Source organism: Mytilus californianus, unplaced genomic scaffold (assembly GCF_021869535.1).
Source record: "Mytilus californianus isolate M0D057914Y unplaced genomic scaffold, xbMytCali1.0.p SCAF_2, whole genome shotgun sequence".
Taxonomy (NCBI): Eukaryota; Metazoa; Mollusca; class Bivalvia; order Mytilida; family Mytilidae; genus Mytilus; species Mytilus californianus.
The window spans coordinates 128,654,947-128,673,442 of NW_026262668.1; the positions used below are offsets into that span (position 1 = coordinate 128,654,947).

Below are 18,496 nucleotides of genomic sequence, written 5' to 3' on the forward strand. Positions count from 1 at the left end.
TGGTTACTGTTCATGTTAATTTTGAAAGATCGTGGTAACTGATTTCTGGGATGGTGGTACTTGCCAAAAGGTTGTATAAAAGGACAAACTAAGTACAATTTTAGCCGTGATATATGGGGGCCCCTCACGCTTGAATTAATTTACGTTATGTATTTCGTCCTTTATTATGACCTACAGTTGATCATAGTTGAGTACTACGTATCGGTCAGGGGCGGATCCATACACTGTGAAAAAAGGAAGGGTGTGCTAGCCAGGGTTTCTCAGAAAAAAGGGGGTGCTAGTACAGTTGGCCTAATGTATTTGAAGGCCAGGATTGGAAGATTATCAGACATTCTGAGGCTCAATTTTAATCTTATTTTCTAACTGTGAAGTGCTACCTAAGCCGTGGCCTGGAGAACCATACCCAATTTTTTAAAAGGGTGTTCCAAAGGCATATTAAAATACTTCCAGCATTATACAGGTCCTGAGGTACAATTTCTTGGGGAGGAGATTTCAATTGCTGTTATGTGGGTTAATTTTTTGTTACTAGGAATTTTCGTTTTTTTTTTTCATCAGATTTGCCCCAATTGTCTATTCTGTTAAGGTTTCACAAAAGTCAAAATATATAACACTTCATAAACATCTGAACTTTGCCTGTATTTTTCAACCTATAATGAATAAAGTCCTAAACTATATGCAAATATCTTCATTTAAACATACTTAAACATATGCACACCGTGTAAATTGTAAATAAAATTGAAATTGTTATGTTGTGGCCAACCCGGTTCTTGGGGTGAACACCAAATTTTCCAAAAGAAATCTGGAGGCCTATTCTGATCCCCAATTTGATGAGAGAAAAAAATTTTGTGGGCTGGCAGTTGACAAAAAAAATCGGAATTCCAGAATTCCCCATACCGTTTATTTCAAGAAAAAAATGTTTGGTGCATGGCAGTGGGGAATTACGTTGTGTTCCGAATTATTTCCGACTCAGAACAAACCCCTAACCCTTTGAATTTAAATGTTGCTCCTATATATCTTACTATCGTGAATTTTCAATGTTTCATGTATATTTCAGGTCAGATCTCAGGGCATACTATGTGTTCAAAATTATAAAAACGTAGAAAATTCATGATTCATGTACGTGTAATATGTCTCAAGAAAATGGATTGAAGGCATATTAATTATCAAATTATTTATTTGTACAAAAAAAACACATAGGCAATGAAAACCGTGTGTGCGCCAAGAAAGGTCAATACGTATGACTCAACTCGGAGGCTGATTAAGGGGCAGGCTGTCCAGATCCCTCCTTATGGAACTACATATGGTTAATTTTGACTTTTATTTACTTGTTTCACTTACCCGAATAATTCAGTCGTTATATTCCGCTGATCTACGATTATTTCATTAACAAGTATATAGAAGAGATCGATTACGGAGAGAGACTGAATTTTTCGGGGTTAGTTCCACTCCGACCTTTTTTTAGTTTATACAATAAAGCAAGTCTATTTAATCCATTTCTCCGCTGTTTTCGTTATATATAGCACTTTCGTCATACTAAGGTTAGGTTTCAAAGAGTGGATCATTAATATGAACATGTCGGGGTCTTTTAGAGCTGACAATGCGGTATGGGCTTTGCTCATTGTTGAAGGCCGTACGGCGACCTATAGTTGTTAATTTCTGTGTCATTTTTGGTCTCTTGTGGAGAGTTGTCTCATTGCCAATCATACCACATCTTCTTTTTTTATATATAATAACAATATCATAATTACAAATACTAATTCTCCTTACGTCATCCGAGAATACACGTGTCTTTTCTTTAGGCTAAAGCGCGAGTAGATGGTCAGATATATATATGGAATTTTGAAAGGACCTTGACTGGCTACACAGCCCTTGCACGATCTGATCGATGGTCAGAAAGATGACCGTCAAGTTCTAAGTGCACACAAATGGTCACATGTCATGAATATCCATGAACGTACAACGAACTAAATTTTATATATACGAATCCTTGCTGTACCACAGGTGTCCTTGTGTAATGAAATTTTAGGGTATTGGTGCATAGTCAAGTGATTAGATAAACTTGGATAATCAATGAGAGAGAATGAATGACCATTTTAAGTTAATCCAGGGACTTTCTATTGATTGTTGTTTGCTTTACGCTGCATTAGCACAAAAATGCTATATCGCGGCGAGAGCTTATTCCAATATTTTTACAATTTAAGGTATATTTTTAAAATCAGACAAAAAGGTCCTTTAATAAACTAAAAATCTAGACTAAAGGGACTTTCTATACTAACGGGATAAGATAAGATAAAACTTTTTTTTATTAAATAATGAAAGCTTTTTCAGATAAAGGGAGTGTCGGACATAGTTTTAACTCTAAATGAAACTGTTCTATATTCATAAATAATAAAACATAAAATTAAAGGCATTTTAGACCCTTCCTACAAACGGAAAAGATGAGCATGAAAAATAAGTGAAAGGGAGGTGGGCATAAGTGACTGGTTACGAATTAATTTTAATAGTAGTTCACCGTGCAAGAAGTTTTAAAGTACTAATGGAATAGTGTGACAGAAGCGGATTTAGAGGGGGCCAGGTACCCCTTTTCTTGAAAAAAAATGTGGTTGATTATACATGTATTGGGAATCACTGAAGCATGACTGAAGCGACCCCCTCTTAGGCAGTCAGTGCATATGAAAATTTCTGGATCCGCCACTGGTGTGCTAGCTTATAAATGATATATTTTTTACTTCCTTTATTTTTTTTAATCCTTACTCCGTCTTTGTGAAATAATCGAGACTTCATCAGGTATACACGCGGAGAAATAAAATATTGAAGTGATTTGAGAACCGATATATGAAATGTCTCCTTGGTAGCTGGTATCCCTTGTGGGATTAATAAATTGAACTCATGTGTGCCGGAATAGGTAATTAATATATTTTATTTTTTATTATTTGTCAACTTATGGTACGGTAATAACTTTTATTTTTTTATTTTACTTTTGTTTCAATTTCAATTTGCCCTTCGTTCTGTGAACAAAATAACACGGCTACACATTTTAAGACAAAACACACTTATAGTTCGACTAACACGTTGACTTATTGTACTCACTTAGTATCAGATAAACGAGATGCATGCTCCTAAAAATCATTTCAGATATTCTATGGAATTTTTAATTCACCAGAAAATCAGAAATATCCATCTTAAACATTTCTTTTTTCATTGGATGTTATATCATTTTAAATATCTAACAAGGCACATAAAAAATTCTAGTTTTTTTGCGATGTCCAATATTACGTGCGATGATGCGTAGCTGCATGGAAGTTACTACATGAATTACATCATTTTGATTATCTTTGAAATCACTCACACGTGGCGGTGTACACATTACACTCAATATACGACTTAAAATACCTGGGGCAATTTATACTTCCGTTTATTGTCCCTTTACTAGCCAGTGTACCTGTGTAAGGTTATAGATGTAATTTTACATCTATGGTAAGATGTATCTCTGACTCCAAAACAGTCGAGTGCGAATCCCGGATTTTGACAAAGAATGTTGGAGGACGAAAAGACAACATTCGAAATGAGATTTATGTATAAAGTTTATATTATGCATATATACCATTGAAGCAGCCTCTGATAAATTGTCATCTAAGACGGTATAAATTAAAATTCTGTTAACATGGCACGAAGAGGAGTTGAGAAATATGCGACACATTTTATTCAATGTCCTCACAAAGCATGCAAAGGTAGTTTATTTTACATGTTCTCGGACATTAAATATATTTCTTGTGTGACAGTTTGCTGACTGTTAACACCATGTTCAATTTATCTTAATTGACAAACATTTTGATAAGGTTCCATCATTCGAAAATAAATTATTAAAATCTCAGTAGGTTCAAAACTACTAAATTTTATCACACAGAATGCAACATAAAGGTTACAGAAATGGGCTCTACCACTTCACACTTTGGCAATTGAAAATAAAATCTAATCAGTCAAATTCTCAGTATCACAACTTCATTTAACTGCAGTAGATATTGTCTTTCAAGATAACTGAATAAAATAAATATTCTTTAAAACAAGAGTGTAGGGAGTCTATTTCCTACCGACTCGCATGAACAATTTTCATTTTTTTTATATACTGCCTGAATGACATGACTCGAGAAATATTTGTCACTGGACATCAATTTAAAAATTAAAAAGAAAACAAAGAACTCGAAATTAAGGATCTGTATGACACCGTACGGCCCTTCTCAGACAGTGAGCAAAACTCATACCGTATAGAATTTATAAAATGCCCCGACATGACATAATTTGGAAAAATTAAAAAGACAACACCTTTAAAAATTACAAGCTCCTGACTTGCCAGGACAGTCATAGAATGAGGAGGGTTTAAACCTATTTGAGATAGCTCAACCCTCATGCGGTCATCAATCCTGGAATGTAAGACTGAGAAAATCCATATCCTTTGCTTTATAGGATAGGACTGGGCCTCCCCCAACCTGGACAGTGAGGTAATAACATGCACAAATAGTGAAAATTAAAGTTAAAATCAATAAGAATCATTGGATCTAGTGTAACGCAGTTATAAACAGTCAGAGAAAAATCATGAACTTGTGTGATACCAAAATATACGTACATAAAATCGAGAGAAAAAGGCACGACTATAAGTATGCATTAAAGCAATCTATGTATGTAGCAGGGAATTTATGTTTTTTTTTGTTCACATCTCATCCTTTTTTTTCCATTCATTTCCAATGTTTGTCGACTGATATATAGCCTGGTTAAGGATGTACTTATGTGATGTTTATGAATTTGTGTATAGCTTGTTATGTTTCTTTACAAAAGCTTCTCCGACTTATAGTATCTATCTATCTATACTACTTAAACGAGAAGACCTCATTTTGTTAGTCGCTTCTCTTCCTTTCACAATAAATTAATCATCATGACTCTGTGTTCTATAGGTTCCATGCATAGTTGCATTTGTCATCTATTCTTATGATTCTACTGTTTGGGTTATTTTAGGAGAAATCAATTTAGCAGTGATCGCCGTGTAGAAGAAACTTGGAATTGATAGTTTATATCAAATATACTTTATTGATAATAAATGTATGTTCATAGTATACAGAAACGCCAAAATAATGGTATTTAACAGAAAAAAAAAAAATGCACTTTGGAGAAAAGGGAGGGCTTGAAAAAAATTGTCCCATCTCCAGGAGTCCCTATGAATTTTGATACCTTTTCTGAAATTATCCAGATTTATAAAAAGAGATGGACCATTTTGTACATATACCAAGGGGAAACTTCGTGCAAAGCATTATTATTTATAGTTTAATTGAATTTAGTAGAAAAAGAAAATTTGGTGAAAATAAAACCAAGATTTTTTTAGAAAATCCACAGATTTTAAGACCGAGATTTTTATACGATTCCAATTTTTTGGGGGGGGGGGTCGTATAATGGTATGATGTGGTTGTTGTCGTCTACGTCGTCCGAAGACACATTTGTAGTTTCTGGACTATAACTTGTGTGTAAGTGTATGGATCTCTCTGACATTGTACCACAAAGTTCCATATCACAAAAGGAAGGCTGGGATTGAGTTTGGGGGTAATTGCCCCATTCATGAAGGAATTCGGGGCCATAAAAGGGCCAAAAAACATTTTTTTAGTTATTCTAGTTTTTCAGACAATAACTTGTGTTTAAGTCACTGTATGGATCGTTCTGAAATTGTACTACAAGTTTCCATACTACAAAGGAAAACTGGGATCAAGTGTTGAGGTTATTGCTCCAAAGGGCAGGGGGGTTGTGAGTTCAAAAAGTTTGCAGGTTTCCAATTTTTTAAAAGGGGTTTAATTTTTTTTTCAAAATTTTTCAAATTTTAAAATATTTCAAAAGTTTCAAGAAGAAATCTTTAATTGCACAGTATTGCCCAATAGATTTGAAAGACCTTTACACATGTTTTGTGTCAGAAACCTATATTATGTCAAATATTTGATCACAATCCTAATTCAGACAGTAATAAGCTTGAATATTGTGTCAAAATTTGCCCCAACTGTTCATGGTTCAACTTCTGCGGTCATATCAGGCTGCGCTCAGCGCCGAAGCATTTTATTTTTGTTATAATATTTTAAACATATATAACTCAATTAAAAAAATCATTGCTAGCACTGAATGCAATAATCCTTCATCAATAAAGCATTGAATCGCCAAATATGACAGTACAAGGGAAAAGCTGTGGATTTTCTAAAAAAAATCCATATGGTTAGCATTTAATCAACACAAGGGTACATAATCCTTAAAAGCCTTTGAGAACGTAACTTTATAGCAAGGAACTATAACGTATGCAGATTTTCTTTGAACACATACGAAGGTCTTGAATATTGGGGGGGGGGGGGGGGGGGGGGTCTTTCAATCCTAATTGTCTTTTAATTTGTTAGTCATCTGTTTTTCTCTATTCTTCATATTTTTTTCTCATTATTCTATATTCTTTATTTTCTTGGCGTCTATTTTTCTTTACTTTTCTGGTCCTATGTTGTGCACTTTTTGTCCATTTGTGTTCTCTATTCTTCTATAAATCCTATACAGACCCTCACAAACATACATAATCAATAAGTTCCGCTCCTATTACCTAACCCCACTTGACATGGATATAGATAATTGTCATCCATGGGGTTTTCTCATCCGTTTTGAATATAACATTGCTATTAAAACGGGTACGTTATAAAAAAAGAAGACGTGGTATGATTGCCAATAAGACAACTCTCCACAAGAGAAATGACACAGAAATTAACAACTATAGGTCACTGTACAGCCTTCAACAATGAGCACAACCAATATTGCATAGCCAACTTTAAAAGGACAACATACTAGGAGTCCATTACATTAGATATAACATATAGAGATGTATAAATACGCAGTCACGTATACGTCCGATGCTAAATCGTTGACTTTGTTGGAAGGCAAAATGATTAGCCCTATACTGACTGGAACTAGTATATATATAACTGAAACTAGATGAAAATCAAGGAATCTACACATGCTGTAATAGCAAATCTGAACCGTTCAAACCAAAACGCATGTTTGTAAAAAAATAAATAATATACAACTTACATTTCAGCAACTGTTATATTAGTAATTATTAATGATGTAGTTCGTGAATAAATTGTCCTACACAGTGGAACAAATGGACAGCCTAAGTACGTTAATGTCTGGATTAATATTTCTGCAAAGACGTTGTCATTTTATTGTTTCCATTAACCGACTTAAATAAAAATCAAATTATAACTTTGTAATGATTATAAATGTTTACCTTTTGAAATAAATTTTGGTTTATTGAATATATTTACGGGAAAAAAAGAACTCAAATGTTTTATTTCCATGTATTTTATGACATATTAAAAAACATCTTTGTGTAAAAGAAAAATCGAATCACATCAAATTTTGATCGGCCGTAAAATAAACTTCACATCACTCTATTTATATCACAAATCAATTTACAAAAACTTCTCAACGATGTCATAATAGAAAGCACATCTATCTGGCGGACCAACTTGTGGCTAATGATTGACAGGTATGATTAGATCTTGAGGCTCCTATGGGGAACGTGGTGTCGAAAGGAAAATAGAAGATTATTCAATTATAATTTTTAGGACTCGTACGAAATGTGATCTGATATGGAAAATTTTGAGTTCTTTTAATAGCACAAAGAAATAAGACGTTAGAAGGGTAACAATTGTGTAACTATAAACCAATGACTCGTTGTAATTTACGGGAAAGATTTTATCAAAAGTTTGTTGAAAACTTTCAATTTCAAACCTTCTTGGTTGGAATGAATATGTTCGATTTATATGCAAATAGGTCTTTATTATATAATATATTTAAATTATCTTCATTAATTACAATACAATATATAACATGTATCTATGATATCCTCCGTAACGACTAAATATATGTACAGGTAAAATTAAATTCTGATCAATCGGGTACAGATTGATTTACGACCTTCCACTGGTATTGCACAAGCAATATCACAGCAGGTGTTAAATACACTAGGACAAGTGTCAGATCAGTTTGACATCCTGCCCGATTACGGTATCTTCCGGAGACTCTAAAAGTACAAGGACTGATTTTTTTTCTAAACATGACAATTGTGAAGAACAAAGTTTCTGACCCAAACTATCGATTCACATTATGAATCTATCATGAATAGTAGATTAGTTTACGTTTTTTAACGTAAATACGATTTCCATTCATATATTAAAAAAATTGTAGTTGTCTTTAGCAAAGATAACACGTGTATTCATCTTGTTCATTGGTCACATTAAAATAGATTTTTCTTTAATGAACAAAGACAACATTTGATATTTAAATCGTAAGTAACTTTATTATCAAAAACACCGTTTTATCTCGACCGAAAAGGGAAATAAGATAGTTTTTTTAATCTGACTGTAAACATTGTATATATCACAACGATCTATTAATAACCGTCGCTCACGCATAACGGATTCTATAATCATCTATGTACAACGATCTATTAATAACCGCCGCTCACGCATCACTGGTTCTATCACTGACTCAATACACACCCGTTTTATCGGACAAACGGCTAATTCCCGCCGACACGGAAAATCTCCGGATAACATGCATAATATTCTGTAATACAGCAAATTTACGATGAACCTCTAATTATTATCCGTTTCGCGGAGATTAGCCAAAAATCGCGGGCATTTTCCAAATAGGTCTACCAGTGAATGTTACAAAAAATTTAAACTAATACAGGTTTCTATTTAGCAAATAATTTACAGCTTATCTATTTGAGTTCGTATAAATTGCAAACTAATTTAAAAGTGTAGTATGAACAAGATGAACTGAAACTCATCTTTTAATTCTTGATTTTTGAGAATATCTGTGTTACTACAAAAAATAGTCATTTCACATGAGGTTGCCTATACATGTACCACTATGACAAACTGGCAAAAATGTCACTATTTTACAAACTTCCAGGAATAGAAAATCACTGATTGAAAAAAAGTCATTCAAAATGACATATTTTACAAATGAATGGAAATCAGATGAAGAAAGGAGAAAGTGCCATTAAATATTTAGATATAAAATATAAACTCTTTTACCAACAATTCATGCAAAATGCATGATGAAGAGGTCTTTCAATTTAAAAGGAATGAAGGGTTTTCATAGCAGTACAACATTATGGAGAAAATTAAATTTCACCTTATAGCACTTTTCTATTGGTGAAATGGCAAAACTACAGGAATATTTTTCATCACTTAAAAACAGATAAGTTCAAAAGCATAGTTAAATGTACTATATGTTGAAGGCCGTACTTTGACCTATAATTGTTGACTATTTATACATTGTGACTTGGATGGAGAGTTGTCTCATTGGCACTCATACCACATCTTCTTATTTCTATATGTACATGTAGAAAAACAGTAAAAGATAAAAATTAGGACAGCATGGCCACTATTGTCTGGGCAAATCTAAAAACTCCACATGATTAAAGATCTTGGTAGTATCCATGGTATGAACTTTGATATTGATTGCATGACCAACTCCACTGAAGCATGAAAGTAGGTTGAACTACTCTTCTAACAAAGTTTATATATCAGGAGAATGGATCTACATACCCTAGATAAGAACTTTTAAGTACTGGTCAATCAAACCAATTTAAAAAAAATATGAAATCAGGGTCAAACTGGGATTATACTGCATGGATGCAGAACCTCTCACTAAAGTGTAACTCCATGCAAGTTTATGTGATCTTACATCATACAACATCAAAGAAATGTTAAATGTTAACTCAACCTAACAATTATAGCAAATATTTTAAAAAATTAAAATCACTTTGACTGAACCATGCAGAGAACTGTTACAACAGGTTATGTGTTAAATTAGATGTACATGTATCAGAAACATTTATTTCTTCTCTATTTTTCTGAAAGACTATTTTAATATCATTTTATTTATTGTAATATTAGCATGTTTATAATGACTTATACTTCATGCAGGAAAAAGAACATGTACCTTTTACTTACATTAAAGACAAAAGACATAAAAGACATATCAGACCATGCAATACATACACATTTCACTGAGTGAACTTACTGTTATTTGTAATTAAGTGTTTTATTGGTTTAATACCTTGCAGAAATAGATCTTTTGAAGACATAGTTTTGGTTTTGTTCTTCCAGTCGTTCATACTGTTCTACATCAGTTATAAACTGTTCAAAAAGTGCATCAAGTTCGTCTGTTAGCTTTTCTTTAATGTCTCTCTGCAAGGCCTGCAACAATATTGTATACTTATAACATACTACAACCATGAAACAATGATAGGGGTTATACATGTTCAATAACAACTCAAAGCAATCAATGGGCTAATTACTACCTTGACAGAACAGTTATTATAGTATGGAGTTCAATAACCAAGCAACCAATGGGCTAATTACTACCTTGACAGACCAGTTATTATAGTATGGGGTTCAATGACCAAGCAACCAAAAGGGCAATGTTTACTTGGATAGATACAGTGACCAAGCAATCAATGTTGTTATTCAATAAGTATATGTCATGTATATAGATTAGATAAATTGGGTTTCTATTGTACATATTATAAAATATCAAGTTCTGAGACACGTTGAGATTTCTATTTAATACAGCCAACAAACCAGACCAGGTTCCTATTAGCTATATCATAGGTGTAGAGCTGAAAAAACAAATGTACTAATTAATTACAAAGAGTTTACTATAAATGACCGAGGAATTCTTTCAAGTATAATAATATATAATAGAACTATATGAACAGTTCTTAATCTGAAAAGTAACTGTCTGTCTCGTAATTACATACCCAAAAGTTAAACCAAATATGTGTAAGGAAGTCTGAAAACAGAACAGGTAACTATTTTTCATCAAATTATACACAAACAATGCACATAATGTGATTCAGTTAAAAAAACATTCTTGATGGTGAATTTTCACAGTGAATGGTGGCGTGGCCATTGTGTGTGATTCATAATGATAATAACCAGATGCTGTAACGAAGTCTTCCAAACAAATCCCCATAAATTTTTACCCCAGGGAACTTACCCTATATATATTATATATTGCACTTGACATGAAAATGAATCTCAACCATTTGTAAGGTATCTCATAATCTGAACATTCTAAAATGGTAGGGAGGGGATCTCATCCAATATATCATTCAATTCATCTTGACATGAAAATATTTGAACATTCTCAAATGACATTCAATGCATCTTTACATACATGTCAAACAAGAAAATATATGGTTTAGGGTGGGAATCTCAACCATTTATAAGATATTAGCTGCTCCGAACATTCTCAAATGGCAGGGGTTAAGAATGACCAATGGAGACTAATGTTCACTTGATTTGATATGTCATGTTGAACATTTTCCATTATTTAGATTTGCCATACATCTTATTCTATTTTTGAGTAAATTGAAAAATAATGTTCAATGACAAAAATCAAAGATCAATAATAGGTGACCTTTGACCTTTTAACCTTAAGTAGGCCATATGGTTCTATAAACCTTACTTAAGACTCCATGTGTCTTTCATTTATATATATATCATTCTCAAGTATAATAATATTTCTAAATTAAAGAACTTTTGTGAGCACGCTCACATACCCCACGCCCCCACATTGTCACTGGGCAAACAAATTCTCACCAGATTCCTAAGTTCAAAGATTCCTACAAAAGTCAACTGATAAAAATTTCATGGGGATAAGCACATTTACATATTATGTCCTCGTTAACTATAAAGTTTCATGAAATTCTGTTGTGTGGTTTCAGGGGAGTTGTGATGACAAACCGTTGCAGCGGTATATGTCGTTGTATTTAGGACAAAATTCTAAGTTCAAAGGGGTATAACTCCTAGAAAAAAATAAACTGTTGACACAGAGATATGTCTCGCCTGTAAGCATAAAATTCAGAAAAAGAATCTGATGGACAGTAACATTGCTAGATAATTCAAAGTCGCTGGATCATGAACTACAGGTAGTGGGCAGGGCCTCGCTCGAAATGGTCGACAAACTGAGATGTACAGACAGTCAGACATAAATGTAACTTTATAGAAAATACCATTGTGTATTGTAAGTAGTACCTACCAAACTAACTTAAGCAGAAAACTTAACACTGAAAATTGGTCCACGTGTAATTAATTGAAAGTCACTGGACCATGACCTATAGGGGTAGGGCCTAGAAATAGTCCTCAAAATGATATGTTCTGATAGTAATGCAACTTTATAGAAAATATCATTGATCAAACTGACTAACGCAGAAAACTGAACATTGAGAATTGCTAATTCATTCAAAGTCATTGGACCATGACCTAGGGGGCAGGGCCTCAAATAGTCATCAAACTGATATGTAATAATAGTAATGCAAATTTATAGAAAATATCATTGATCTATTACAAGTAGTTCCTATCATTGTATCAAACTAACATAAGCAGAAGACAACAATTGTTGACACCAACACCACCAACAGAAAAGCAACACCTATATATGTCTCGCCTTCTGGGACTTTCGCCGAGGCAAGACTAAAATTGAATCATAATTTCCTGTTGAGATGCAGATCTACAAAGTTGCCTGAAATTCTGTAGTGTGGTTTCATAGGAGTTGTGATGACAAAATGTTGCAGTCGTATATTAAAGGCCAAAATTTCGGAGGTGCAAAACTCCTAGAAAATAAATGGGGAATGTGTCCATGGGACACAGATGATGCCCCTGCTTGCATATAACGTTATAAAGGGACAAAACTCAAGAACTGTAAAAGTGACGCTACCCAAAGTTGTACTTGATCTGAGTTTTGTGGAAATAAGCATTGTGTATACGTTTCATAACATTTAGCTGTGGCAAACTTAAGTTAGAGATCGGAAACGAAAAATTCAGCAATTTTTCCATTGGTAAATTAAAGGGGCATAACTCTAGAACTGTAAAAGTGACACCACCAAAATTCGAACTTGATCTGTGTTTTGTGGTAATTAGCATTGTGCATAAGTTTCATATCATTTGGTTGAGGCAAACTAAAGTTAGAGATCGGAAACGAAAAATTCAGCAATTTTTCAATTTGTAAAGGGGCATAACTCTAGAACGGTAAAAGTGACGCCACCAAAATTCACACTTGATCTGTATTTTGTGGTAATAAGCATAGTGAATAAGTTTCATAACATTTGGTTGAGGCAAACTAAAGTTAGAGAACAGAAACCAATATTGGGACGTACAGACGTACAGACAGACAAGGGTAAAACTTAATGCCCCCTCCGCTATGGAGGGGGCATAAAAATTGAATCATAATTTCCTGTCAATATGCACATCAACATAGTATGTCCTAATTATCTACAAAGTTACAAATGTACATGAAATTCTGTTTTGTGGTTTCAGAGGAGTTGCAATAACAAGAACAGGACTGAGGGAAGGATGGTTCAAAAACATTATACCCTACACAATTTTGCTGCTTGGGGTATAACCAGAGGTACTGTGAGCAAAGCTTACAAAATGGCACACCTAGCCCCTTACAAAGTCCACAATTTGTGATAGGGAAACCTCAGAAATAATTGGGACCATTGGCATTATACATGTACGTTTAAGATTGTGAGAAAATTTCCAATAAAAATAAAAATTATAGTAATAAGGGCTTTAAGTGGAGTTGCAGATACAAAATGGGTACCCAAAATAAAGCAATGGCCAAGCCCATGCTTTAGAAAGGGAAACCTATACTCAAAATAATTTGGACCAAAAAAAATATAAAAGGTGCACCATCGCATTATATGTTTAAGATTGTGAGAAAGTTTTGAATAAATTGTAATAAGGAGTTACAATATATAAGACGTTTAGGAGGAGCTGGGGATACAAAATGGTACCCCAATATAAAGCAATGAAAATGTAATTAGTGGTGTTGCAATCATTTAAAGGAACATTTGTAGTAGCAAATTTTTGGGATGGGTACTAAATTTGTGGGTTTTGGTGATGAAGACTGTTAAGTCTGGTGACAATGTATGTCGAATGATTGGAAACCTAATATTTGCCAAAATTTCAGTCTATTAATTGATCATATAACCTTGAACTGTGACCAAGTGGCCTCAAAATTAATAGGGGTCTTTTTCACCCCAATGGCAATGCACTTTATTCAACAAAAATTGGTAAGATCTGATTAATGGCCCAAAAGATATTGTCTCAAAACAAGCTAAACATTCTTTTTCAATTTTATATATTTCACTTCCAACAAATGTTCAATAGAAAGTTCACAAACCTGTGCTTGATTTCTAAGCCTTTGTAATTCAACTTGCTTCCTAAACTGCTCATTATTTCCATTACCTGTAATAGAAACATTACATTAATACAACTAGGAGGTCAATTTATGATTTTGTGTGTTTTTATTGTTTTTGTAATCATGAACATGATGTTTCTGTTCATTTGTGAAATCCACATCTCTGAATAATTATGTTGAATTAAAGGAACTAATTTTCATTTCCAATAACTATTTTGAACTACACAATGTATATATCATTTTGCATATATTCAATACAATATTATTGTACATGTATAATCAAGATTTTAGGTGTATCACTAGCTCCAATTGATCATGACTGAATTAAACACTTTTTATTTCCTTTCTTTCTCTTGTTTGATATAATGTAAGCCTCAAATCTATGTCCTTTCCTCAAATCTGTGTTCTTTCCTCAAATCTGTGCCCTTTTTTATATTGCACCATTGACATCCCAAATCTATGTCCTTTTTTTCCTCAAATCTGTGTCCTTTTCAACAAACCTATTGACATCAGAATCAATAACATGTCATCAAGTATACGACATCATTGTGGAAAAGGAATGCTGGCAGAGCAGGAAACTATTGTACATGTAGGTGATGGATTATACATTATATCTAGCAAGAGGAAGCTGGCAGAGCAGGAAACTATTGTACATGTAGATGATGGATTATACATTATATCCAGCAAGAGGAAGCTGGCAGAGCAGGAAACTATTGTGCATGTAGATGATGGATTATACATTATATCCAGCAAGAGAAAGCTGGCAGAGCAGGAAACTATTGTACATGTAGATGATGGATTATACATTATATCTAGCAAGAGGAAGCTGGCAGAGCAGGAAACTATTGTACATGTAGGTGATGGATTATACATTATATCTAGCAAGAGGAAGCTGGCAGAGCAGGAAACTATTGTACATGTAGATGATGGATTATAATACATAATATCCAGCAAGAGGAAAAAGGGTGATGAAGTCCTCTTTTTGGGAACACCCATATCAATAACAAAATCGTTCGCAAAGGGAGAAGGTGCGTAAAATGTTTGTTGGTAAAATATCCTTTTAACCTCATGGCAGTCTTTCCTTACAGGTTTCTGACATTGGAAGATACTTGTTATTAAACCTTATAGCACAAGGATTGGGAACACATTTGGACAGATAATTAAATTGTAGGTAATTCAGTTAGAGGACAAAGATTTGAGGCTGAACTTTTGAAACAAACATACATGTAGATTTGTGAATGACTTAATGACTATAAACACAGATTTGAGAACAGGTCATAGACTTGAGACATACATTTTAAAGAAACATAGATTTGAGAAATGACTTAACAATTTGACACAGATTTGATCAAAAGAATATTAATATCTTGTACTGTTTTTTTACCCTAACCAGTAATTACAATTCATGGAATGGAAATGACTAAGTGCACAGTTTGTGCTGATTAATATTTGATTTTGTTAAATTTTTACCAATTTAGATCTTATCCATTCCTTAACTTTTATGTTATGAGTTTTACCAGCGTTCTAATCATGCTGAGTTTCATCTTCATTTGAATTTGCTTTAATAAATGCTTATAAATTCTGTTATGATGCTAAATTATATTGCTTCATAAATTGTGTTTTTATTTAGCTTATTGCATGCTTGTTTTTATTGTCGGTTAAAAGCTTAATAGAGCTTATGTTATGTCTCTGTTTTGAAAACCAGATACCAACACTAATTAAAGCTTATTTATTTATTAGTGTTGTCAAATCGAGCAGTTTTGCCTAACCGGTTACTCGGATAATCTTTCGACCGATTAACCGGTTACCGGTAGATAAGTTGATGTTTCAAGGCCTTATCTAGAGTAACTACAAATGTACGTCTTTATGATACGACAAATTGAATTTTATCCTTGTGCATTATACATGTTATAAGGCTAGGCTTTGAGCGTTCTGTTCCTGGTGAAGTTTACTTTTAATAATCCAATTCTACCGTATCTTCTATGAAGTGTGTAACTTCAGATTGAAAAGATGAACATTTTCTTGATCTGGTCGAGTTGGCACTGTCTGAAACCGTTGATTGTTTTATTTTCTCTGGTGTTTCAGATGTTTCAATTTGAGACGATAAAACGTGTTACTCGTACCACCAAATATACATTAATTCCATTATTTGCATTTACCATTTCTGAGTCTGCATTTTGTTTAAAGTATGACAAAACCTTGGACGATGGAGGTGGCATATTTACAATGTAGGTCTACGCAATATTAAATCAAAATTAAACAATGAAGTATATCGTAAAATGTAATCAACAGTTCAAAATACATGCATGCTAATCATGTTTACTTTTATCTAGATCTTGCCCGGAGGTGATCGACAAGTTGTCTTAGTGCCAATTAATTTTGTAAGATTAGAATGTTTTCAAGGTTAACAATAGCAATCAATATACTGGACAATTGATCTCTCAAATTAATAACTGGACGATCATTTCAAAATTCAACAAAATTTTTTAATGATTTCATTACACATCTATATCAAATCTATTAAAATTGAAAAAAAGGTTAACCGGTTAATCGTTGACAACACTACATGTATTATTTATTAAAATGTAAGCAAGTGGTCGGCACACAGATTTAGATAGCAGACTTAGGTTGTAAATAATGTTGGCAGGCAAGTGGGTGCCACACAGATTTAGATAGCAAACTTAGGTTGTAAATAATGTTGGTAGGCAAGTGGTTGGCTCACAGATTAAGATAGCAAACTTAGGTAATAAATAATGTTGGTAGGCAAGTGGTCAGCACACAGATAAAGATGGCAAACTTAGGTTGTAAATAATGTTGGCAGACAAGTGGTCCGCACACAGATTTACAAATGTAGATAGCAAACTTAGGTTGGAAATAATGTTCGCAAGCAAGTGGTCGGCACACATATTTAGATAGCAAACTTAGGTTGTAAATAATGTTGGCAGACAAGTGGTCCGCACACAGATTTACAAATGTAGAGAGCAAACTTAGGTTGGAAATAATGATCGCAAGCAAGTGGTCCGCACACAGATTTAGATAGTAGACTTAGGTTATAAATAATGTTGGCAGGCATGTGGTCAGCACACAGATTTAGATAGCAGACTATAGGTTGTAAACAATGTTGGCAGGCAAGTGGTCGCCACACAGATTTAGATAGCAGACTTAGGTTGTAAATAATGTTGGCAAGCAAGTGGTCAGCTCACAGATTAAGATACATGTAGCAGAGTTAGGTTGTAAATAATGTTGGCAGACAAGAGGTCGGCTCACAGATTAAGATACATTGTAGCAAACTTATGTTGTAAATAATGTTGGCAGGCAAGTGGGTGCCACACAGATTTAGATAGCAAACTTATGTTGTAAATAATGTTGGCAGGCAAGTGGGTGCCACACAGATTTAGACAGCAAACTTAGGTTGTAAATAATGTTGGCAGGCAAGTGGTCAGCACACAGATTTAGATACATTGTAGCAAACTTATGTTGTAAATAATGTTGGCAGGCAAGAGGGTGCCACACAGATTTAGATAGCAGACTTAGGTTGTAAATAATGTTGGCAAGCAAGTGGTCAGCTCACAGATTAAGATACATGTAGCAGAGTGAGGTTGTAAATAATGTTGGCAGACAAGTGGTCGGCTCACAGATTTAGATACATTGTAGCAAACTTATGTTGTAAATAATGTTGGCAGGCAAGTGGGTGCCACACAGATTTAGATAGCAAACTTATGTTGTAAATAATGTTGGCAGGCAAGTGGGTGCCACACAGATTTAGATAGCAGACTTAGGTTGTAAATAATGTTGGTAGGCAAGTGGTCAGATCACAGATTAAGAAACATGTAGCAGAGTTAGGTTGTAAATAATGTTGGCAGGCAAATGGTCGGATCACAGATGAAGATACATGTAGCAGACTTAGGTTGTAAATAATGTTGGCAGGCAAGTGGTTGGCACACAGATTTAGATAGCAGACTTAGGTTGTAAATAATGTTGGCAGGCAAGTTGGCGGCACACAGATTTAGATACATTGTAGAAAACTTAGGTTGTAAGTAATGTTGGCAGGCAACTGGTCCAAGTGGTCGGCACACAGATTTAGATAACTGATTATTATGTTTGATAAACTTGATACAATCAATACTTTCCTCTGAAAAAGGACACATTTTGACGTCCTTCATCAACTAGACATGTTTGGGAGTTCAGTCATGTTCTATGGACACAT

The 18,496-nt window shown here is 33.8% G+C and overlaps 1 protein-coding gene across 4 annotated transcripts in view; it reads right to left on the bottom strand.

The window, feature by feature from the left end:
• The window catches only part of LOC127730990 (sterol O-acyltransferase 1-like), a 48,516-nt gene that overhangs the window by 28,105 nt on the left and 1,915 nt on the right, over positions 1–18,496 (bottom strand). For all 4 annotated transcript variants that reach the window (XR_007995410.1, XR_007995409.1, XM_052239695.1 and 1 more), the window contains exons 2-3: positions 14,272–14,336; positions 10,141–10,280 (exon numbers count right to left, since the gene is read on the bottom strand). Coding sequence is in view for 2 of the 4 variants with exons in the window: in XM_052239695.1 (XP_052095655.1) it covers positions 10,141–10,280; positions 14,272–14,336 (205 nt within the window). In the remaining 2 variants the exon portion in view is untranslated. The remainder of the gene's footprint in view (positions 1–10,140; positions 10,281–14,271; positions 14,337–18,496) is intronic.